Consider the following 24959-nt stretch of genomic DNA (forward strand, 5'->3'; position numbering starts at 1 on the left):
GAGAACATGAAAGGAGAACCTGCCCTTTGGGTTAAGAAACTATTTCTAGGAAGCTTCTTTATAAATGCAACTATGTTCATCGTACTGGTATCAGTATGCCATCAGTCTGGTATAAGTCATCAACTGGTTTTTTAAAAGGTAAAAGGCCCTTAGGGCACAAAGTGTAAGCCAAAGAGAGTTCTGCATGAAAGCCTGAGGGCTAGATACATAATCTGTATTACGTGTACAATATGAAATATATATTACGTATATAATAAATACATATATGTATAGGCTGCAAGGCAGCCACCTGATGGCAAGTGTGCTTCTTCTCTAAGCAATCAGTGCATTTGGAAGGACAACTGGTTAACTGGGAGTGGGGTCACCGGAGCCATTTTCACAAATGCAAGCCCCAAATGTGTGCTGTTTCAGCATCATCACTGCATCTGAAAACATAGCTGCTGGGGCGGTCATGACAGAATCTGCTGCAGGAGCACCAACCAGGACCCAGAGGGGAGGCAGGCTCATCTTCAGCTTGGTGTTGTCTTAATGGTTCAAGAAACTTTGCATGGTAAGAAAAGCAGAACCCAGACCCCTCATCTATCAAATGAGGAAAAATCATTATGAACATATGACTTGTAAAGGATTCCTTGGAGGGGAGTTGATTTCACATCTAAATGCAGAAATAATTACGACAGGACTGGAACATTCTGTTGTGACCACAAAGCGAGGATATTTCCAATAATGTCAGGGACAGTGCTACAAGGACGAAGGCACTGGTCCCACAGAGCTCCCACTAACCAAAGAAAATCAATCTGACCCATCAGAACAGAAGATTCTAACCCCGGTTAAGTCGGTGAAAGGCCAGGAGTTCATAGCCCTCATCAAAAGAGAATGGTACAAAGTGTACAGGAAGGAAACTGTAATACGAATTGACCAAGTAAGACACGGATAATTACTTGTACTGATTTTTAACAAGATGGGATGTATTATTAAAATACAGGGGCTTTGTTTTTTCTGTGTCTGTCTATGGAACAAAGATATGTTTATACGATTTATATTATACTTATACCACGAGAATAAAAACCAGGAACTCTAAGCCAGAGTGTCATGTAAAACCAAGGAAGTGACCAAGATAAGAAAGTCCTGAAGAACACAAAGTTTGTGACCGAAACACCCAGGTGAGAAGGGCGTCTGGCCCTGAGAGTCACATCATCATCAACAGACAGAGGATCCAGAAACATAGTCTGAGATGAAAAATCAGCCAAATCAACCATCTACTAAAGATCATTAGGTAGTCAATCCTTCATCTTGTGGGTGAGAAACCTCTAGAATGCCCAACTAATTTCAAGAAAATATTCAAAAGGCATATAGAAGCTTTTAATAATGTTAACAGATCAGGCCAATACATCATTATGACAGGACAATGGGTTATGTAACGCTGGCTGAGCGAGACGCAGGTGGTAAATCATTTCTGGGGGATGTGGGGTGGGCTAGGCGTGGGGACCAGAATGAAAATAAAAACCTACCTGGAAGTCATTTACTGAAAATTATAAAGGTCTGACTGGTGCCTGGTAGCCAGGGCCTGACTCCCCTAGGGGGAAGAAACCAAACTAGGACCATGTGCCCCCTGACAACTGACCTATCAGAAACCAGGTCTACAACCCGGGCAGGTGTGGAGGTGTTCTTTTGTTTCTCGTGTCCTGAAGATCATGTCAACTCTGGCTAACAGTCAATACATTCTAGTCCTGGGATTAGTCAAAATTAGTGCATCAATAATTACATGAGTGAAACTTGCAGTGAAGTTCTTCCAGAATGGGTTTAAGTGTATTAGTTTGTAATGATACATCTGGGTATTTCCTTTGCCCTTTAAGGTATCTGATGTGTTCAAATACCAGTTTTACTAAAATTTTTCAATTTTAATTTATAACCAATGTTCAAATATTTAACAGTGTTTCACAAATTGAGCAACAAACAACATGCCAAAAGTGTTCTCCTCCAGGCATCGATGCCCAGCTAAAAAATCATTAGCAGTAACTTGTTAGCAAGGCTCTCACTTCTTGAACCAATTTCTTTTCGTTGCAGACTTTCATACATTCCAAATGAAGCCACAAAAAGAAAACAAGCCATGTACACATTTTAAGTGGAAATGCACCAAAACAGTCACATCGGTATTGCAATACCGATGTACTTTAGCTAGCTTTTCCTTTGATATTTTTTTCCGACTTTTCCAATTTTTCCCACAATGAGAATTTAAGTTTATTTTACATTAAAAAAAGATAAACATTTCTTTGAAAAAGAATGAGGTCACCTCTCACTCAAGTGAGTCTTTCTACGTGAAGTCAAGTGTGAGGATTTCCCCTGGGGCTGCTGAGCTAACCATCCCTGGTGGCATTTCACTGAGAACATCAAGCTTCAGACAAAGGGGGCAATGAGTGGCAGGCAACAAGACCAGGGTCAGAAACAAGAGTGAAAAGGTGAGGGCCAGGCAGGAAAAGTGGAAAGCAGATACAAACAGGAAGCAAGGGCACAACCCCAGAGGATATTAATGAGGTTGTCAAGCCCAAATCAAAAAGACAGGGAATGCAAGACAAATTGGCTGGGCTGAGATCTAACAATACAGATCACAGCAGGCCCATGGGCTGGGGCAGCCGGAAGGTAGTGCCTGGGTACCTGGGATATCTTTCCACCTGGCTCCTGATCTATACTCAGAACCTTTGACCTGCCCAATTCCCTGTCCAGTAATGATGACTTTCTACACCAGCAATGTTGCTGTATCCCCAGCCAGGATATAATGGCCAGGCATGTATGTGTTCATTTTCAGCATCACCTCTAATTATCCAGTGAGAGCGAACCCACTGTACTTAGTAAAGGGCTCTGCTACCCAACTCCCAAATATGTCTTGGCCAACAGAGCAGAATATCGGCTTCATTTGAGTGACTGTATTCTAAACCATTGAGGGAAAAAGTTTTGATAGAAAAAAACTTTAGATATACATGAGACTTCTTAGTTCTTTACCAAGAAGCAATCATATGTAAGTTTAGGACAGAGAAGAGCGAAGGAGATTGTCCCAGGGAACGCTGTTTATTAAGTAAACGGAAAAGGTCCTACCTAAGGTCAGATCAGGTGTGGGACATGCTCAAGAGAAATTTGCTCCAGAATGATCAACAGTAATGGAGACTTCCATGAGTAATTGCAAGACTGAGAAAAACAGTCCTAGAAAATATCACACCAACATTCGCATACAAGTGGCAAGAATAAGAAGTTGCCTTTTTTTCATTTACCAAACTGCTGAAGCCATTGTTGAAATGATCACAAAACTATTTGTAAGCCTCAGTGCAGTTCTATACAATTTCAGAGGAAGAACAGTGACATCACTGGAAAGGAACTTAGCACACCATTTCTTTAAAAGCAGCTTAACATTAACACCCCAGGTGTCCTGTCGGGAAATCAATTTAAGCTTGTCCAAGATACTCCAAGAGCATGCCACAGATTTGGAGATTAGCACTATGATGCGTGGATATGATGATGGCATTAACTAATTGTAGCTGGCTTAGCAGGTCACAAAAGTGGTACTAAGTACAGTGTTAAGTGATCATTTTAAGCTCTGAAAAATATTTGACAAGGAATGTTGGGCAACACATATGAAAATATTCCCCAAGACAAGCACTTTTGCACAGAAACTGAAACACTGAAACACAGTGTTTCAGTGTTTCAGTGTTTCAGTGTTTCAGAAACACTGCCGGTGTAATGACATACTAGCCACACATGAGGAGGCAGGTACAGAAGTGATCCCGCCCTCTAGCCCACTCTAAATTACTAGAATAAAGAGAAAGGCACCTACATTTGGTCTGTATTTCAAACAACTGTCATCTTCCAAAGAAATCTCCTAAGTACTGATCGGGGGGAAAAGTCAAATTATATGACATAATCAAAATTCTTTTCTAGTAGGCCAGCAGTGCAATGAATTATTATAGAAACCTTTCCCTCTGGAGGGGAAAAGAGCCAGAAAGAAGTTAATATAAACCTCTATGCAGAAGACTCTGCCAGGAAAATGACTTGTGATATAAACACAAGGCAGATGTTCCAGAAGAAACTTAAAATTTAATTAGACATGAAGACTTCCAGCCATTACCTGCGTGAATGCAGGATGACAGCCATAAACTGGATTTTCAGAATCATCTTTGTTACCATCTAAAAATAGCGTTTCTTCCAGTCCACTAAGATAAAAAATGATCTATGAACTAGCACAATTTAAGTGTTTTCAAAAATTAAGTTATCAAACAATTGCTTTAAATTAATGAACGACAGTATCTTAGGGCACCTGGGTGGCTCAGTTGGTTAAGAGTCCGACTTTTGATTTCAGTTGAGGTCATGATCTCATGGTTATGAGACTCAGCCCTGAGTTTGGCTCCACCCTGGGCATGGAGCCTGCTTAAGATTCCCTCTCTCACTCTCTCTCTTTCACTCTGCCCTTTCTCCTCTCCTCCTTTAAAAAAAAAATGAACGTATCTTGATTTTATTTACTCAAAGCAACTCTTGACGCTTCTTCTTCACCCTTATGGTGCAAGTTCTATTGAGCAAAGGTCAAAAGAAACTAACCTTATATTGGACCTCATTAGTCTATAATAAGAATTGAAGCAAAAGGATAATTTAAGAATATCAAAATTATAATGACCATTAAAGCTGCTCATTGGATGTATTTTGGCTATACTGGGAAACTAGATCACAACTCAAGAATATGGCAACATATAGGAGATCCCTAGAAGTTTCAACTTATATCTTCTCATTATACGTACAGGTCTTTCATTCATTTTCTGGTATTCTGTTTTGAATTAGATTTAAGAAATCAGAAAAAATATTTTTCCATTTCAAGGATTGTACTTACGTGACAATTTAAAAAATCTATGCCAAATTCAAAACAGCTCCATCCAATAAAAAGTTCTTCAGATTATTTAAGTAACTTAAGAGCCCTTTTCTAAAATAGAAACTAGTTTCATTAAATCTACTTCCTCCACTCTTAGTTGTATCTTTCTCCCCACCTCAATGCGTGAATGCAGTATATCATTCTGGGTATGTTTTTCCGGTCATAGACATCTGTTGTTTCTGGATAAAATATCTGGAATACAAAAGAAACAATGTGTTTTATTATGTTTTGCTTTGCACAGTTACTTTAAATCTCCTCAATGATGCTACCTGGATTGTCTCTGCTGCATTTATTTAAATGCAGAGGAACCGTCGTTGCTCCCCTTCGATCTACAGGCAGACCCACTGGCACACCTGGTCCCCTGAGAGCATGCCCCCTGGTGGGCTTGGGAGAGCAGGGGACTCCCAGGTCGCCACTGCAAGAAGGCTGCTCCCACAGAGCTAGGTGACAGTTTCGCTCCACACGTGGTAAGCCCGGTCAGGCTCTGCAGGGTCATTCCTGTAACATGTACTCTGAGAAGGGTGTCCAGTGTACAGTGTTTTATTATAATGTTAAACACCTAGCCTCACACTTGTGTGAACAGGTATGCACACACACAACACACACTGATGTTCTTTTCTGCTGGAAGGAACCACATTTTACCAAATAAAATCTGAAAAGTAAATGAAGCATGAGAGAAACTTTACCTATAATCTCACTTTCTAGATCGTTAACCATTAGCATTTTGGTATATTTTCTTCTAGTCTTTTTTCCGTATGTGTCTCTGACTTTTTATGTTTATGTCTGTATGTGAGAACAAAACTGTAATATGATAACCTCAGTAATATTATAGTACAGTATTACTATAGTACCATAGAGCATGACTGTTTTCCATCCCTTTCATTATTCTGTTAGAACATTTTCTTTTTTAGAAAATATTTATTTATTTATTTATTTATTTATTTATTTATTTATTTATTTGACACAGAGAGAGCACAGCAGGGGGAGCAGCAGGCAGAGGGAGAAGGAGAAGCAGACACCCCCGGGGAGCAGGGAGCCTAATGTGGGGCTTGATCCCAGGACCCAGGGATCATGATCTGAGCCAAAGGCAGATGCTTAACTAACTAAACAACCCAGGGACCCCTAGAACATTATTTCTAATAGATGTTTGCGATTCTTTTGTCTTTTTGAACTATAATTTAAGCTAGTCCTCCAAGGCTGAACTTTTTTTGCCCCCAACTTGTCCTAAATAAAAGTCACTGCAATGAACATCCCTGCATTTTCTGAACACCTGATGACTTTTTTTGGATTAACACCTATATATGGCATTACTTAACTGGTAAGGTTGAACACTGAGGCTTTTTATACACACTTACACTACTTTTAAGCCTGAAACTAAAAGCTTGATAAGAAACATTTCAGAATAGGCAGCAAACCTCTCCCCTCCTAAGCACCAAAACATGAATAATTAGGCTTGAAGCTTCTAAGAGAAAGATAAGCATACTGGCATTTCTGGCTTTTAGTAGATATTTTGCAAAAGTTGACATAAAAACTGAAATTATATCCTTTATCATATGGTAGCACTTGACACTCAAGTACAATTTTCTTCTCTCTCCTTTTTTTTTTTTTTTTAAGATTTTATTTATTTATTTGACAGAGACAAAGTGAGAAAGGGAACACAAGCCGGGGGCAGAGGGAGAGGGAGAAGCAGGCTCTCTGCTGAGCCGGGAACCCAGTGTGGGGCTCAATCTCAGGACCATGGGATCATGACCTGAGCCGAAGGCAGATGCTTAACAACTGAGCCACCCAGGCGCCCCTCAAGTACAATTTTCTATTGGACATTGAAAAAAGCTGGGAGAAGAAAGCAGCAAAGTTTCCTCAGCCACAATGTACAGTCCCTGACCGCTCGAAGAAACGTCTGCAGCCCAGGAAACTTTAAGGGTCTTTTCAACTTTCCCTCAACACATTTGCTGTTACAGCGTCCGTCCCAAGAGGATTCCCAGTTCAGAAGAACAGGTCTACTGGGGAAGCAGAAGAACACTACAGCTCCCCACTCCCTTTCCTTTCAACAACTTTCTATATTTCTTTATATCTCTCCATATGGAAATGTGTATTTATATAGTTTCATTTCTTTTGGAAATCTTTATGAATAGATCTTCTTTTAGCAGTAAGAACCGATCAATTCACAGAGTTGCCCAGAACATTTTATTCACCACCGTATCCCCAGTGTTAACATGATTCCGAGCATGGAGGAGTCACTTAATATTGGCAAGTGAAGACATTAATAGCGGTCAAAGACATCCATCAGTTCAACATACTATCGGTCTCTCATCCCTGCAAGGTAATGTATCAATCATTAAAAAAAAAATCAGTGTTAAAACAGCATCTGCTACATGGATCACTTATTTGGCTTAAAATTAAGGAAACCCTGGTCCAACACACACAATTAGGAAAAGTTTAAATCCAATCTATGAAACGTAACAAAATTATCCTAATTTAAAGTATGTTGCCTCATACAGAAAAATCTACTTGAAATTTTTTCTTTCCTTATTACTCTGTTTATTACCCTGTTAGTACTTGCTAAATAACAATCTAGAAATATGAATTCTAGAACTAGTGCCCAGATGGGAATAGCATTTAATGTTCTGGGCATTTTAGGAGAAGGGAAAGTAATTTGGTTAAAAATGGAAGAAGAAATCAATATGGACTATTCTGAGATAAAACAAATAGAGCTAAATCAGGTATAAGCTCAGATAGATTGAAAATAGGCATTTATATTTTACATTAAGGAATCCTCTGTTTTTGCTGTGGTAGGTTGTTCATTCAAACCTGAATTAATAATATCACCACCAACACAGGTCTTCCATCAGTAGCCTTTCCCCTTCGAGGAGGACCACTCCTACATTATTTCTTCATAACAGCTGTACATAATAAGCAATAGAAAGGAGGGAACTATGGATATCTATAAAAACCTGATGGTCTCGAGGGCATTATGCTTACTGGAAGAAAGTCAATCTCAAAAGATCCCTTACTGTAGGATTCCACTTCTTTAACGTTCTCAAGATGACAAAACCAGAGAGATGGAGAACAGATCAGTGGCTGCCAGGGGACAGGGCTAGGAAAGGATACCACGTCAAGACCTACTCCTTTGTGGTATCTGTATCTTAACTGTGGTGGTGGTCACATACATTCATGGCATAAAACCACACAGAAACACACACACACATACACACACAAATCAATACATATATAAGTAAGGTCTGTAGCCTTCTAAACAGTAACACACCAGCGTCGATTTATTATTTTACTACAGTTACTAGATGTCACCACTGGGGGAAGCTGAATGAAGAATACGCAAAGATGCACTATTTTTGCAACTTCCTGTGAATCTAAAATTATTTCCAAATAAGAAGTTGAAGAAATCACTCTACAATTTCTAACAAACGTTAATTACTTCCTCATTTCCTCTACTTGTCTACTTGTCTCTCAGGCTGAAGGGCACCCGCTCTTTCAATAAAACACGCTCCGAATATTTGGCAAGTTTTATTTGGGACAGCTATTTCAAGAGGAAGAACTATAACCCTCTAGCTTTTAACATTCAAATTGATACTATGATCTATAATAATCCTTTGTAAAAATACCTTTGTCATTATAATGTACAGTGATACAATATATGGTAGTGTAATGCAGAAAAAGGAGGTGGCTATTTTAAATTAACTATCTACCAGCTAAAGCTTGTTCTGGCCTTGTTGAATTTATACATGCTTTAACCTAGCTGCTCTCCATCTGTGTACATACTTCATTCTGAGTTCCTGCCATATATTACTTTGTACAGGCCTTCCCACATTTCTGTGGAGTCCTCACATTTGTTGCGCCTGAGGCAATAAGGCCATCTGCCACATTAACATATCCCAAGATGCCAAACCTTTTTTCATAATGAGGTGTTCGCATGACCCCTTTTGCCTTCCCAGTTCAGGCTTACCTTGGGTAGACCGATAGACTCCATTGCTCTTAACCACTGGACCGTATTATCCGTGTGTCGAAAATGAAGGCCGGACTTCTAGAGTGGGGAGAAGAAGGGACCACACGAAAAGTGAGTCACTTGTAACAACTTTTTTTCATTAGCAGGATGTTTTCCAATTTCATTTCTCTTAAAATAGAGTTATTAAATCATAAAATAACTGGAGACACAGTAAAGAAGACTGGACTATCTCAGCAACACTGTTTGTAATGGACCATTCCAGTTTCCACCATTCACATATTTGAGGTAATTCTGAACTAGAACCTCAAAGACCATTTAATGTCTAGCACATGCCTAAGGATGTTTTATGCGATGCGTGTGTGCACGCACACACGCACACATACACACACGCGGTGTCAAGATTTTGGCAACTGTGGCTGAGAAACCTAGCAACTTCAAGAAAAACAGGATTTTTAGAAGACTGAACGCCTTTTTCCTGGTTTCTGGTTCTGCCAAAATATTTTTTTCTGATCATGAATAGGATTTCTGTAGAAAACCTGGAAAACATAGAAAAATATAGAAAAAAAATGGAAACAAAACCCATCTCACGGTTCAGGAGTAATTTCAGTATCTCCTCCTCCTATAATTTAACCCTAATTTTTGCCTGTGTAAAAAGTAAACCTTCAGTGGAAATGTTTTACAAGACCTTTTTCTACACATACAATGACAACAGGCTTTCTATGTCTTCCACTGTTCTTTACAGCCTTCCTCAGCGCCATTTTTTCCCACATGGTCTGTAACTGTGGTAACCTTTCCTGTATCTCATCAAGTCTTATCAGGTACTGAAATATTGAGAGCTTTAATTCTACCTTGTATTTTTAATTTGTTAAATGAGTCTAGCATAATGTTATGTAGTTTAAAATTTTAATATATGTAAAAACATAATTACAGCAAGTTTCATTATATAATATCCAATAGTAGAGAATCATGTTCACAAAGCCTGGCTCTTCCCATCTTCTGTGACCTTCTACAATCAAATAGTTTATGTAAGAGAAAATATTTTTGTGGCTGTTTGACTTATACTTTAAAAGCATAAAACAAATTAACATTAGACCAATGTTTATGCCTTTTTAATAGTGGTCAGGTTGAACTCAGGGTGTCAAGCACTGTATGTAAATTATCTCTGATTTTTAAAACACTCTGCAAGGCAATTATCATTTCCCATTTTTTTAGAGATGAAGAAAACTAGGCCAAAAAGATCAACTAAGGTGCCTAGGTCAAAGAGGTATTAAATGGCTGAGCTGAGATTCAAGATGAGTTCTCTCTGAATCTGAAAAGCTTCCTTGGGCTAACATTCCCCAGGGACAGACATAGGACCTAATGATGGTGGGATTATTCTTTGGATGGAAAAAATCAGCTGTTACTATGAAATCAATAGAGGGAGGAAAGAGTGGGGGAGAGGGAAGCAGAGGGAAGGGAAAGGAGAGGGAAGAAGGGCAGGGGAAGAGAGGGAGGGGGAGGAGGAGGGAGCCCAGAGAATCAAGAGCCAGGCGGTACTGTCTGAGCGTGACTCAGCATCAACAACTTTTACAGAATACAAATAATTCTCAGACACAGCCACTCTGTGACCATGGAGGCACAAGATGGGAACAATCCACAATCACATCAAGACAGAGAAGAGGACCCTAGGCACCACAAAGTAACTAAATGTCCTGCTTTTCCAACTAAGAAGAGCAACTGTTTTGATGGCTGACAGTCCCCTTCTATCTTTTCATCTCCCAGATAAAAATTACTGAAACACCAAATTGATCCTGCTTCCTGACAACTCCCCAAAGCTAACTGGTCCTTGCTTCCCCTAAATCCATACCAGAATCTCCAGTATAAGCCCAACTCTACACTAAACCCCTATTCTCTCCTGTTCATAGTCTCAGAGTTATGTGTCTTTTTTTTTTTTCTTGCCAAAACAAGTTAAATAAACCTGTTTGTTTGAGCCTTGTTTGAAGGCTGATTTCTAGGCAATCTTTGCCTGGTGGGCTTCAACAATCCAAATTGTGAAACAGATACCTCCATTCATTCAGTGGTCTTATTAGCTAGGTAACCTCAGGAAAGTTACAAATCTCTTTGAACCTTGGTTCCTCTGCCATAAAATGGGTATATAGCATGCTGCTTTGAGTTGAGGAGGTGAATTGAGAAGACACATAGAGCAGTTAGTTGCAAAGAGCACCTAAGAAGGCAACAAATATTCGCTATTGTAATTATTACATGCTATAAGACCAGGCTTGCAACTTTTATGCACCTTATGATCAGAAAAAGGTTTAGGGCTCCATGTAAGAGCCACTGAAGGAAAGGGAGGTTATCTTGGTCCTATTTCTGCAGTAAACGAAATGACAGATTTCAAATCCTTCATCCATTCTAAACATCTGAGGAATGCTGACTTTAGAATCTTATGGTGTACATACTTAAGAAAGGTCAGTGTGGGATGGGCATTAACATCTTCAATTTAACTTACTTCAATTAGAACAAAAATAGTTTTCTAAACATTCTTATATCTTAGTCCAAAATAATCTTAGTCCATGATAACCATTTTCACCTTGTCTATTTTTTTTCACCAGCCCTACATATTCATACTAGACTAGACGGCATGTCTACCGTCTTATTTAGGCAAAGGCTGTTAACGTCTGTCCACCTAGTTTCGTCCAGCAATTGGACTAGAAAGTACATGCTGGTCTTCCTCTGCTATTGCACCAACGAATAAGGTTATTGTAGCTTAAACTGAATAGATGAGGAATTACTGAAGTCTTCTTGTGTACCTTCTTACACAAGAGAATCAAAGCACTCTGGAACAATGAGGTGGCTTAGAAGACAATAATTATTCTGATTTGCTTTTTCTGTAGAGGATGAAACTGACGGCAGGGTCCAGGTATTTAAGATACTTGAAATTGCTTTAACTGGTTAAGCTCAGGTCAAGATTAGGTTGTAGGACTCCTGATTCCAAGTCCAAATAAATAACCTACTCAATTTATGGCTCACGGAACCTCACAACCAAACCTCTAACCTTCACAGTGCACTCACCTCCTCAGACATTGTGCCAAGTGCTTTGCAAAGATGATCACGTATTTTCCTCACAATATCTCTACAAAGGCTGATAGTTGTTGTTGTTATCCCCCCTTTATAGGTGCGGAAACGGAGGCTCACAGAGGCCAGGTTAGTGAGGAAGCCAGCTTTTGAAGTACTTCGATTCTACAGTTCACACTACTAACTGCTGTATATGCTCTCCCCACCTAAGGCTCACCTAAGCAGTCAACATCTATTTTACGTCTGCAGTTACCAAGGTACTGCCTGGAAATATACTGTTTTCTGTTCTTGAGCCTCATCAAGCTCAGGGAATGTCCTTCATGCTCCCTCCTCCTCTTTCCCTTGCCCACCTTAACCACCTTGGGAACACGCAGTCATCTTCCAAGCCTTCACCGTGGAAGCCTTGGCCTTTTCACCACTCCACCCCCTTTAGACCTGGCACTTTCTCCTTGGTCACACCCCACTGTCCATCTTTGCTTCATGGCCGTCCACCCATGTCTAATCCCTCTTTAGGTTGTTTTCCCTCTTGAATCCATTTACTTCTTATCTATACCGGCCACTGTTACCTGTGGCTTGTGCTGAGCAATCCCCTCACTGGACTGCCCCCACCCTCATCCTCTAATTTATTCTTCACATAGCATCTTTGTAAAGCCACGATGCCTCTGTTTTACATTTCAATGGCTTCCTTTGTTGTTACTTATGATGAAGTCACGTATCTTCCATCCTGGTCTCATTTTTCACCACGGCCCCTCACCACAGGCTTTCAGCCATTCTGTTTATCCAAGCTCTTTTCTTCTTCAGGTCTCTCAAAAACAGGCTCCTTTCTCCAGACTGTCCTCCCTGCTCCCCACCCTTAAAGCTACACATGAATGATCTTTTTCTCCTTCTTCCTGCCAGAAAGGTAAACGTTTCCTCAGGAAGGCTCATCTTCTGTCCATTGCTATCTGTCAGTAACACTGGCTTTCATGTCTTCCTTCATACACTCATCGCTGTTTAAACCCACAACTGTTTATTTACTTATAGTCTGTCTCCCCAACCCTAACTGCCATGAAATCATGTCTGCCTTGCTTCCCATTTGAGCACACTGGCACATGGCATGTGTTGATAAGCACTATATGGATAAGTGAATTCTACCCTCTATGTATTTCTATCATAGTAAAACTTGACCTTCTTTCCCTATAAACTTTATTAAAATTTATTATATTATTTGCCTACCAGTAGATAATGTTTGATTATCTCAAACGCAAGTAATCCATGAGGAAAGAATCACCTGGGCTGATTGTTAAGAGGTAGCTTCCTGGGTCCCTGGCCAGGAGATTCTGCCTGTCTCAGTAGTCTGGGGTGGGCCCATAGGTCCACATTTTTACACACACCCATCGAGTGGTCCTGCAGGACATTTGAGCATCATACTTGGATGATGACAGATTTCAAATCCTTCATCCATTTTAAACATCTGAGCAATGCTGACTTTAGAATCAGCATACTAATTGCTGATAAATAAATTTGGTATTTGGCAAACATATCAAATAAGCATGGAAAAAATGGAGTTTTTGGCTTGTTTGAAACCACTGTCATTCATTCTTCTTTTTTTTTTTTTTTTTTTTTTAACCCAAGAGCTATTTCCTTAGCACCTACCCTGAGCTACACACTTCATTATTCACTGAGGATAGTGCAAAGACGAAATGTGTGGTTCCTGCTTTCAGGACAAGGCACTCTTTATAGTACACCATGATGTATCCAAGAGGGACCATATCAGGAGTCAGAACACACAAGGCATGGTCACAAGTTCCCGGAACTGGGTCCTGGAGTGGGAGGCGGAGGTGGCCAGGGAAAGGATATTCGTCATTAGAAGGTTTAACTCTAATATCTAGGACATCTTTCTGACCTTAAATTAACAAGGGACCAGGGTTGTACTTAAGCTGGCAGACAAAGAGGATGAGAACAGCATTGAAAGCACCCATCTGCTTAACTCAGAGCCATTATTGCCCAAACTGAGGCCTTTGGAGTTCAGGGACAGAAGTCATGCCTCAGAGACACACTGCCTGACAGGCAGGTCATATTTTATGGCTGCAGTCTAAGCAGACCCTGCTGTCAGAGCCCACGCTCACTGAACTCATGGTTGCCAGATGGCGTATCCAGGGGCTGGGGCTAGGTTAAATAGCACTCCCTTGTGTCTCATTGTCTTTGCTGCAGTCCCACGATTCCATGCTCCTTGTAAAGGACCAGAGGACAAGCTTTAATCCTAAGGACGCCAAGAACAGGAAGCTTCATCTCCTGTTCACTAATACTTGACTCCTTTCAATTTTCTAAAATGAATGAAATGGCCTTAAAATTTTATGATTACATGGCAACTCATAAAAATTTTCTTTCAAAGACATTAGGCATTCTCCAAGATTTAATAAAGTAGGGGAAAAGGTTTCTTTTGTCCAGTGAACCAAGAGAGGGATAGTTTCCATTGGTCCTGTACTTTTTCCCACAACCCAGTTGGCACCACCACCTCCCCCCATTACACCTCCCTTCTCTCTGCCCTTTTCCTGGCACCATCCCTTCTTCTTCATATCTGTCTTCCAGGACCCGATGGGCAGGGATGGCAAACACAATCCTTCTGTCTCAGTATTTTGTCTGGGAATGTCCTCACCTGCCTGGGCTCCAAGGGCACTTCATTTTGTAACAAGAAACTGGAAATATTTCCCTTGTCTCCATCCCAAAGAGAAGTTGCTATTCATTCAAATACTAGGTTCTCTGATGCCAGGAGGCAAGGGGACCTGTTTGACTTGCCATGAGGGGGTCCACAGCTGAACTGGAGGCACTTCCACTCAAAGATGCATGATGTGCCAAGAAGAGAAAAGAGGTAGCCCACCTCCTCCTTGGAGCTCACTGTCCACCATTGCTCTTGTTGGCCTGATTCTCATCTCTGGCATTGTCAGAACGAAATACCCACAGCCTCCTCTCAGGACAGGCTGGAGCCTAGCCCAAGTACACTTGAACTCTGTCATCAAATCTACACGGCTGTTACTAGAAACAGGGCTAGATCATGGTAATAACCATTATAGAGGCAATGAAAAAAGAAAAATGGTGTTATAAAATGTGGACAGATTAATTTATTTTGTGTTGTGGGGATACAAATACTTTTTTTCTGTACTAAAAAAATATTTTCCAAAGTTAAAATAATTTCGCCTGACTCGATCACTGATTCAGTAAAGTCTTGTGAAAAGCTCACATAATGAGCTAAGACTCTAGGGAGGAACACATGACTTCATCAACTCAAAAGTACTTTAACAAACACAAACATTTTCATTCCTAACATTATCCAAGGCAGAAACGTTTACTCGGTTATCTTTTAGATGAGAATATGAAAACAGACTCATAAATGATATCTCAATTCCTCTTGTCTATGGTTAGCCTAATAATTACTCAAACATTAATTATACATTTTACTTTCTTATTTTTTTCAAGGTTCTATTTATTCATTTGACAGAGAGATAGAGAGAGAACATAAGTGGGAAGAGGTGGGACGGAGGGAGAGGGAGAAGCAGACTCCACACTGAGCAGGGAGCCTGACGCCAGGCTTGATCCTAGGACCCTGGGACCGTGACCTGAGTTGAAGGCAGATGCTTAACCAACTGGGCCACCCAGGTGTCCCTAAATATACACATTTTTAAAAATTTTTGCTCATTGGTCAAGGGTCAACTGTACAATAAATTAAGACTATAGAGAATCACATTTCATGAAAGTGTTAGAAATCCTGACCCAAAGTGCCTAAGAATCACTTACTCCAGGAGAGAATAACCCACACTTAAAAAGTCCCTTTTGAAGACACATCTCATGGAGGGTCTTTTAGGTTGGTGGTTTTCTTTTTCTCCTTCATTTCTTAATGAAAAATGTCAAACATAAAGTTGATAAAGTAGTATAATCAACTCCTATGTACCCATCACCTAACCTCAACAATTATGAACTTATGACCAGTCTCAAATCTCTCTCCATCCTCCTTCTGATTATTTTGGATCAAATCCTAGATATATCACTCTATCTGTAAATACTTAGACATGTGTCTCTAAAATAATCATTTTTAAAGTCAAGTCAAGACTGTAGTTTATTTTGGTTTTGTTTTCTCCCCATGTGTCCTCCTAAATTAGCCATGAAATAATTAAAACAAGTTGCATACAAAGAAAATTAGTCTCATTTTGTTTTAAACATTCAGTGGAACAGAATTCCTACCTGACTATTCAATGTTACTACTCATTTGATCACATTGGCCCTAACTCTTTGGGGCCACAAGTTCAAGTCCCAGCTGGGTACTTTACTCCTTGATGAGAACAAGGGGAGTAATAAACTGCGTCGGTGGTGAAAAAAAAAGGGGGGGGGAGGGTAGAATGCCCTCATTTTTACATTTACTGGTGCTAATAAAAATGACCTCCGTGGAGGAATAATGGAAGGTGGGGGGAAGCCCCACAAATCAGACATGCCTTAGCCTCAGCCCAGAAATAGAAACATTCTGCTTTTAAAACTGCTGCTGCCTCGGGAATGATTATTAGCAGCCTTCTAAGACCAAGGACACCCCCTCCCCGCCATTCCACAAAATCCTTGTAGAAACACTAAGAGTAAAAGCAGGGAAAGGAAATGAAATACCAAACTTTTACTTTTAGATGGAAGCCAAAACCAATTAGATTTTAGTTACCTTATAACGTGTTTGTTCCACATCATAGATTTTTTTCTCTGATACCATTTTTGGGGCAAAGAACTTGGCTAACTTGGCAAGGTAAACCCCGTTCCGGAGCCCTTCTTCCAGTTCAGTGGTTGGTGGCAATTCTTCAACTAAGCAGACTTCCATCCACCTAGAAGGATGAGAAACAAACCTTTAAGTGATTCCAGTTGGGTGACTTCGTGTAGGTGAAGAGACGTAGCATCTTGCTCCGTGTGTTGGAGATATTAACAAACGGAGCAGGATCTGAAACATCTTTAGCTGTCTGAAATGGGAAGAGAGGAATTTCTGGGTGGGCAAGGATTCAGAATATGAGACGAAGAAGGCAGACTCAAAGCCCAGAGCCCTTGAACTCACTTCCATGCCAGAGCTTGTCAACTCCATCTTTGTCTGAGTCTCTGCCAATTCTCTTTTGTGCCAAAGAGGAAAATGGCCAAACCATTTTGTATGGGTGGAATTAGTCTGCTCACATTATAGAAAAAAATAATTCCAAGTTTATGAACCCAGAGTGGAGGAGATACTTATAAGGCAGATGCCTTGGGGAAAGCAGAGCCCAAGGTACTGTAAAATCTGCAGTTGCCTCAGTCCAGAAATGACTACCGGAAAAGCGAAGAAGGCATGGAAAAGGAGTGTCAAAAATTCAGAAAGTTTTCTTCAAATAATGCACATTCCATTTTCTAATACCAAGGACATATTACAACATTCTTACTTTTGGGGGGAAAATGCAGTATTTACGGAGTTATGAAAAAAATGTCTCAGAAAAAGATCAGATTAAATCTTAGGACACTGTGCCAATATTGTAGAAAAGAGAACACCAAGGTCATTGTGGGCTCAAGGACACACCGTGGGAGGGGAGACTGAGCCAGCTCACATTTCACACTGGCGTGCTGAGAATTTGCCAGAATTATGGAGATAATGCTGTTCCTATCCATTCTCAAGTAACTATTACCTCCTGTAAATCCAAGAGGCAGGTGTGCTGGTGTTTAGTGAAAGAGTTCTCACCCCTCAGCCATGGATCCGCAAACCATGAACTATGAGTGTGAGTGCCACCCCTCTAAGGCCGGTCCCTGACTGAGGGTCAGCCACACATCTGTAGCTCATCCTGTCAGCATCCAGCACGGGAGGACGCTGTTCTGCAATATTAACAACCAATCCTGATCCAAGCAGTGAACACTGCAAAATATCTCCAGAACTACAGCATTAGACAACAGCTTTTAAAAGCTCAGAGAGTCCCATATAAACAGTAATACTGGCCACTTACGAGGCATCGTAAAATGTGGGATAGATGAGAACAATAGAAACGTAAGCGCTGCCTTCCAAGAGCATTCGATGTAATTGAAAAGGCAATGAGATTCCAAGGAAAGACCACAGAACCACATCAGAAAGCTTATTATGCCCAGTGCTACATGGCAGAGCTTAAGAGTAATGTCAGGAATAAAGGCAGGTAACTGGGTGATCACCGGACCCATCAGGGAAAGCACTGCAAAGATGATGGGACCGGGATTTGGCCTAGAAAAATGGGAGTATCTGCAAAGGCAGAGAGGTACCAGAAACTGGGGAGCGAGCCAGGCTAAAGGCATGGAGGAAACATGGGCTAACTCATGGAGAAAACGCAGAGAAGACTCTGGGCTTCTGGGGCTCGGGCGGAGAGTGGGGGGGGGGGGAGAATGGAAATGGAGCTGAATATATATAAAGCTGGGATCTGGAGGACCTCACCCAGCAGCAGTGCTGTTCTCTGTTGCCACAGGAAGCAGGGAGCTCCTGGCAGCCTCGCAGCAAAGGAGTGACACGCTGACAGCGGTAATTAGAGAAAATTAATCTTGTCTGATGGATGCCCCGAGACAAAGCGCTCTTTCAGGCCTTTTCCATTTTGAGGAACTGGGGGGCTGGATTAGATGGAAGCAGTGGGAAGGAGGGAGGCCAGGAGACACGTTGAGGAAGCAGTAACAGGACTTGGTGACAGCTTAGAAAAGGAGGTCAGAGGAAAGGAAAATGCTGCCAGCCAGGGCGAGGGTCTGCGTGAGGAGAGCTCTCTGCACGGGGACTCAGGCCCGTATTACCCGTGTGATCCCAAGTATGCACCATGACCTCCTGGGGCCCGTTTTCTCCTCTGCCCAAGGGATAGAGAATGAGAAGGATGGGGTGATCAAATTTTCCCCAGACTTGAGATCCTAGGGAGACTGTGAAACTGGAAGAATAAGGAACTGGTAAAACGAGAAGAAGAACTTGGCTTTCATAGATCACGTACGAGGTGTGTAAGGGATATTTGTTTATAGGAGCCTTGCTTCAAATCACTGAAATAAGAGTACACAGACTTGAGAAATTCTTAAAAAATGAAGAAATCAATAATAATGTTGTTTTTTAAATAAAAAATCTAGGCAAGTTAAAATCCACTCTACGAGGCTCATTTCCTAATCTACGTAAACTACAAATCACAGCATTATGCTAATACATATTAAAACACAATCTGCTTTTGAATAATTAGCTTGAAAATTTAAGAAGTTGTTTTTCACGCAATATGTAATTGCTTTATAACAGTCCCATGATTGGAGTATATGTGTGAGGGGTGGGTGAGAGGTAAACTGACAACTGGTAGTGGATGGGGATAAACTGACAATAAGGAACAAAAGGCAGGAAGCTAAAATAAAAAGTGAAATATGGTACTTTAGACTTGGGCTTGTTAAAAAAAAAGATAATCAAATCTTGCCATTTGCAACGATGTGGATGGAACTAGAGGGTATTATGCTGAGCAAAATAAGTCAATCAGAGAAAGATAATTATCATATGATCTCTCTGATATGAGGAATTCGAGAGGCAGGGCGGGGGGGTTGTCGAGGGGTAGGGAAGGAAAAAATGAAACAAGATGGGATCAGGAGGGACACAAACCATAAGAGACTCTTAATCTCAAAAACAAACTGAGGGTTGCTGGGGGGAAGGGGGTAGGGAGAGGGTGGTTGGGTTATGGACACTGGGGAGGGTATGTGCTATGGGGAGTGCAGTGAAATGTGTAAACCTGGCAATTCACAGACCTGTACCCCTGGGGCTAATGATACATTATATGTTAATAAAAAATAATTTTAAAAAGATAATCACACTTACTTCTGTCTATATTAGAATATACGTGCCACTGGCTTCAAACACTATTGATACCAAAAGTTGGGTTAGCTACAGCCTATTTAAAATACAGCCACTGCTAATGTTTATGACACTATGAACTACTCAAGGCAAAGGCCATCTCTTCTTCCACTTTATAATTCATCCCTTTTGTGCCTGGCAATGTGTTTACACATAGTAGGTAATGACAGATTCTGAGTGCATAAGAAAACCTTTTACAAGCATCACAGTTGCATCATAAAAACTTCAGGACACTGCCAAAGATAGGTCAGCGGAACAGTTTTGCAACATTAAGCATCAACGGGGATATCTCCTTTCCCTTCCTTGAATGTTAAATGATGAAGCTATTATCATCAATGATAACTATTTTGTGCTAGAACCTGTATTTAATACTTCATGGGGATTATCATTTAATCCTCAAGATCCCCTCATAAAGAAGAGTGTTACTAAGATCACCATTTTTAGGTGATAAACTGAGGCTCAGAAAAGCTCTGGGCCACACAACTGGCAAATGAAAGATCTTAAAAAGCTGCCAGGTACTTTGTTCTTCCAATTTTAACTTTGAACTTCTCACGACTCACCCAGGCTGCTCCCAGAGTAGGAGTAAAAATTCCATGGTAGGAGACATATGTGCTACCACTATTTCAGTATAGGGTCAGAGAAGAGTATAGGGACTATTAAAATTGAGCAAAATCTCCTGGGGTTTCATTTATCCTCTTAGAATTCCCTCTTTGTCACCTGCCTTGAAACAATGAATGGTAAGGGCTACCTTTTATGGGTGCTGTTTCAAGCAGGGATTCAAGCAGGGTATGTTTTAAGGAGGGCATAAAAAGCGTACAGCCTCTCAGGCGGAGTTACCTCCTAGAGAACCCCTGTAAGCCTAGACAAGATCTCAAAGAGTCCTTAAAATATGTTACTTGGAAACTCCTCTTAATTAGTGGATGATGAACAACAATTGACTGATAGCAGTCAATTGTTGTTGTGGTAAACTCTGCCCAAAAAATCAGATAGACTGGTGACTTAACCTTGTTCCAAAAGTATTAAAAAAGCTCACAATGAAGCACAAACTATAATATGCAAACTTCTGAACTCTGGGACAGGTGGTAAACTCTGCCCAAAAAATCAGATAGACTGGTGACTTAACCTTGTTCCAAAAGTATTAAAAAAGCTCACAATGAAGCACAAACTATAATATGCAAACTTCTAAACTAGGACACAGTCATGTGGGTTGAGAATCCTTTCAATCTACCTTTCCTAAGTATAAGGAAAGAACCTGGAGCAGAGGTACCAAATGGTTCATCCCAGAAGCTGGGAGAGAGCTGGGAGTGTTTGCTGGCCAGGGTCAACACTTCCCAGTCCCAGGGTATCTGTGTTGGGCCAAGTGGCTGGGTTGTGACCACAGAAGAGGAGAGGAAGTGATGTGCATTGCCCCTAGGCATGCCTCAGGGAAGTCTCCCATAGATGAACTTCCACTGTCTCCTTTGCAGTCTGCTAGCAGGATACTAAAGCTCAGGGCATGGTGGGGGGCACCTGGCTGACTCAGTAGGTAGAGTATGCGACTCCTGATCTTGGGGTTGTAAGTTCAATCCCCACACTGGGTGTGGAGCCTACTTAAAATATATAAAGAAATACAAGAAAAATAACATCTTTTAAAAAATAAAATAAAGCTGATGGCAGCTTTGAAAGGGAAAGTAGGGGCCTTCCCATCAGCCTGGGTTCCTAAAAAACTATGTCTCCCCATCCTTGTCTTACATTACTGAACTTCACATGAGCAAGAATTACACTTCCACTGTCAACCTCAACTCAGTGGCTTATCTGCTGCAGAAGCCAGTGTTATCCAGCCAAACCAATACCAATCCTTAGCGTGATTTCTATGGTCTACCAGGGTCAAATTTCCTCTAATGATCCCAATGGAGAGACAACTGGCCTGATGTTCAGGAAGTCTGTCTCTGCCAACAGTAGCTGGATGGACTGGAATGGGTCATTTAAAACTCTAACTGAGTTTTAGTCTGTGAGTCTAAAATTATAATGGAATTCAGTATGACAGGGTAATTATGTAATATGATTTTGTTTTAACAGTTTTATTGAGAAATAATCCATATGCCATACACTTGTCCATTTAAGATGTACAATGCAATGATTTTTAAACATTTGTAGGGTTTTTTTTTTTAAACATTTATAGGATTGTGAGATCATCACCATTATCAATTTTGGAACATTTTTATCACATTTTAAAAACATTTATAGGGCTATTTTTCTTTTTTAAACATGTATAGGGTTGTGAGATCATCACCATTATCAATTTTGGAACATTTTTATCACACCCAAAAGAAACTCTATACCCATTAATAGTCATTCCCCATCTATCTCATTACTCCCAATTTACTAATGCATTTTCTATTCATTTGCTAATTCTCTATGTTCATGTAAAGAGAATCCCACAATATCTGGGCTTTTGTGACTAGCTCCTTTCACTTAGCATACTGTTTTCAAGGTTCATCTATGGTGTAGGATGTATCAGTACTGCTTCCTTTTAATTGCTGAGTAATACTCTGCAGTATGGCCGCATCACATTTTATCAGTTTATCGGCATCTGGGTTTCCCCCCACATTTCGGCCATTAGGAACAATGCTTAACTTGTGTACTAACATTAGTGTACAAGGAAGGTTTCAGAAGGACACAGGCTCTCACTTCTCTTAGGTATACACCTAGAAGCGGAATTGCCGGGTTGTAAAGCAACTCTATGCTTAGTCTTTTTACAAACTTCCAGATTGTTTCCCAGAGCAGCAGCAACATTTCATATTCCCACAAGGAATGCAAGAGGATTCTAATTTCTCCACATTCTTGCCTACACTTAGCTGTCTTTTTGATTATAGCCATCCCAGGAGATGCCAAGTGGTACCTCATTCTGGTTATTTTCATTTCCTGGATGGCTAATATTGAAGATCTTCTCATCTGCTTATTGACCACACATATATCTTTGTTAGCATACTGTCTACTCAGATCTATTGTCCATTTACTTGGGTTATTTGTCTTTTTATAATGGAGTTATATGAGTTCTTTATATATTTGGTATAGAAGTCCCTTATCAGATAAATGATTTGAATATCTCTCTTTACTCTATGTGTTGTCTTTTCACTTTCTTGATGTTGTCCTTTGAAGAACAAAAAGGGTTTAATTTTGACAAGGTCCCATTTATTCTTCCATTGCTTGTACTTTTGGCATCATATGTAAGAAACTGATGCCTAATCAAAGGTCACAAACATTTCTTCTAAGAGCTTTATAGTTTAAACTTTCACATGTAGGCTTTTTGATCCATTTTCAGTTATTTCTTATAAATTCTGAGAGTTAAGGGTCCAAATTCATTCTTTTGCATGTGGATTTATAGTTGTCCCATCACCATTTGTTAAAAAGACTATGCTTTCCCCCATTAAATTGGCATCCTTATTAACAAAAAAAGATCAGGGCACCTGGTGGCTCAGTGGGTTTAGCCTCTGCCTTCAGCTCAGGTCATGATCTCAGGGTCCTCGGATCGAGCCTCACATCAGACTCTCTGCTCAGCGGGGAGCCTTCTTTCCCCCCTCTCTCTCTGCCTGCCTGTGATCTCTGTCTGTCAAATAAATAAAATCTTTAAAAAAAAATCAATTGACTGCAAATGTAGATAAGTTATTTCTAGACTTCTATTGATCTATACACGGATGATTTACATATGGGAAGGACATATAGTACGTACAAACGAAATGAAGCTACAAAGACCTTATGTCATCAAGAGCCTGTCTTCAAAAAAACCGACCTAAAAACCCTCAGAAATGAAAATCAGAATTGGTCTGTGCCTCTCCCTGTTGCCCTTGCATTTCCTGCTTCTTCCCATTTCTTCTACTGATTACTCCTGTTGAACCACAACACCAGTATGGGAATGTCTCAGCCCAAAGCAAAAGTCGAAGCTATTATGAGAATCTGAAGAGTTGTTACAGAATTTCATCTTCCTTTTCAGGATTAAGGGACTAGTTTCCTATCTGTGGGTTTGTTTCCCCTTCTCTCTGTAGGGAAAGTTCAGATCATTCACTGGGCACAGAGAAATGAGAAGTAAAAAGAACTTTCCTTTTTTTCATTTAAGTAGCCTCTCCTTATCTTTTTTTTTTATTTTTATTTTCTAGATGAAGGCAAAAAAGAGATATAAATGTCATTTTTGTCTTGCAAGAGACTCAAAAAACAAAATTTAAAAACCCTTATAAAAACCAGGAGAAAAATAATCCATTCTACCGTGTTACTTTGTGCCTTGTGGAACATATGAAAGTTGTTTCATCGAGGCATTTGCTATCTGAATTGTTATTCAGGAAATCGCCAGCTATAAATCTTGGTCTCTATCATACGGCACTGTATGGAAGAAATATCCCAAAAGTACAACTGCTGGCCAAAAAAACAGAAAGTGTGTGCTTTTTCCCTGTACAAACATTATTTCACTGCAATGCTCTGTTTCGTGAACTTTCAAGTACTTTAAGTCAATTTATTTCCCTAAATGTTTTGAAAATCAATTTAGTAGGTATTTTTTTTAAAGAGTAAAAGCAAAGACCAGATATTTTTACACATACAGTACAATTGGTCACCTTTTTATGCCAATAGGAAATAAAACATCAGGAAGACTGCATTGAGTTTTCTTTTCTTCGTTCCTTTCCTTTCCTTTCTTGTTTTTTAAAGATTTTATTTAATTATTTGTTAGAGAGAGAGCGAGCAAGCACAAGCACAGGCAGGGAGAGGGGTAGAGGGAGAGGGAGAAGCAGGCTCCCGCTGAGCAGGGAGCCTGATGTGGGGTTCATCCCAAGACTTTGGGATCCCGACCTGAGCCAAAGGCAGATGCTTGCCCAACTGAGCCACCCAGACGTCCCTGGATTGAGTTTTCATGGCCAACCTTCCTCTTTGCTGGAGGCTGATGCAAAATGGTGACCACAATTCCAACAGCCTTAATAGCTCAGGGGAACAGGGATGCAGGGAATCACACACTGCGAAAGTGAGGTGGGTCCATCCTATTCTCATATAATACTTACTTAGGTCACTATGAGAAAGTGACATGAAATGTTAAAAAAAAAACCTCTATTTTCTTTAAAATAGAGATGTATAGTACATGAGAAGAATCAATAGAAAACTCCACAGTCTAACAGGAATGGAGCCGATTTCAGTGGATGTATTTCTCACTCTCCTCTTTAGAAGGGAGAGAATACAGC

At 40.4% G+C, this 24959-nt stretch overlaps 1 protein-coding gene across 1 annotated transcript in view; it reads right to left on the minus strand.

Annotated features, from left to right (window-relative positions):
* Positions 1 to 24959, minus strand: part of IQGAP2 (IQ motif containing GTPase activating protein 2) — a 277799-nt gene that overhangs the window by 122001 nt on the left and 130839 nt on the right. Inside the window, exons 3-5 of the mRNA XM_080804306.1 lie at positions 16600 to 16756; positions 8868 to 8945; positions 5022 to 5098 (exon numbers count right to left, since the gene is read on the minus strand). Of these exons, the coding sequence (XP_080660432.1) occupies positions 5022 to 5098; positions 8868 to 8945; positions 16600 to 16756 (312 nt within the window). The remainder of the gene's footprint in view (positions 1 to 5021; positions 5099 to 8867; positions 8946 to 16599; positions 16757 to 24959) is intronic.

This window comes from Martes martes (assembly GCF_963455335.1).
Source record: "Martes martes genome assembly, chromosome: 5".
Taxonomy (NCBI): domain Eukaryota; kingdom Metazoa; phylum Chordata; class Mammalia; order Carnivora; family Mustelidae; genus Martes; species Martes martes.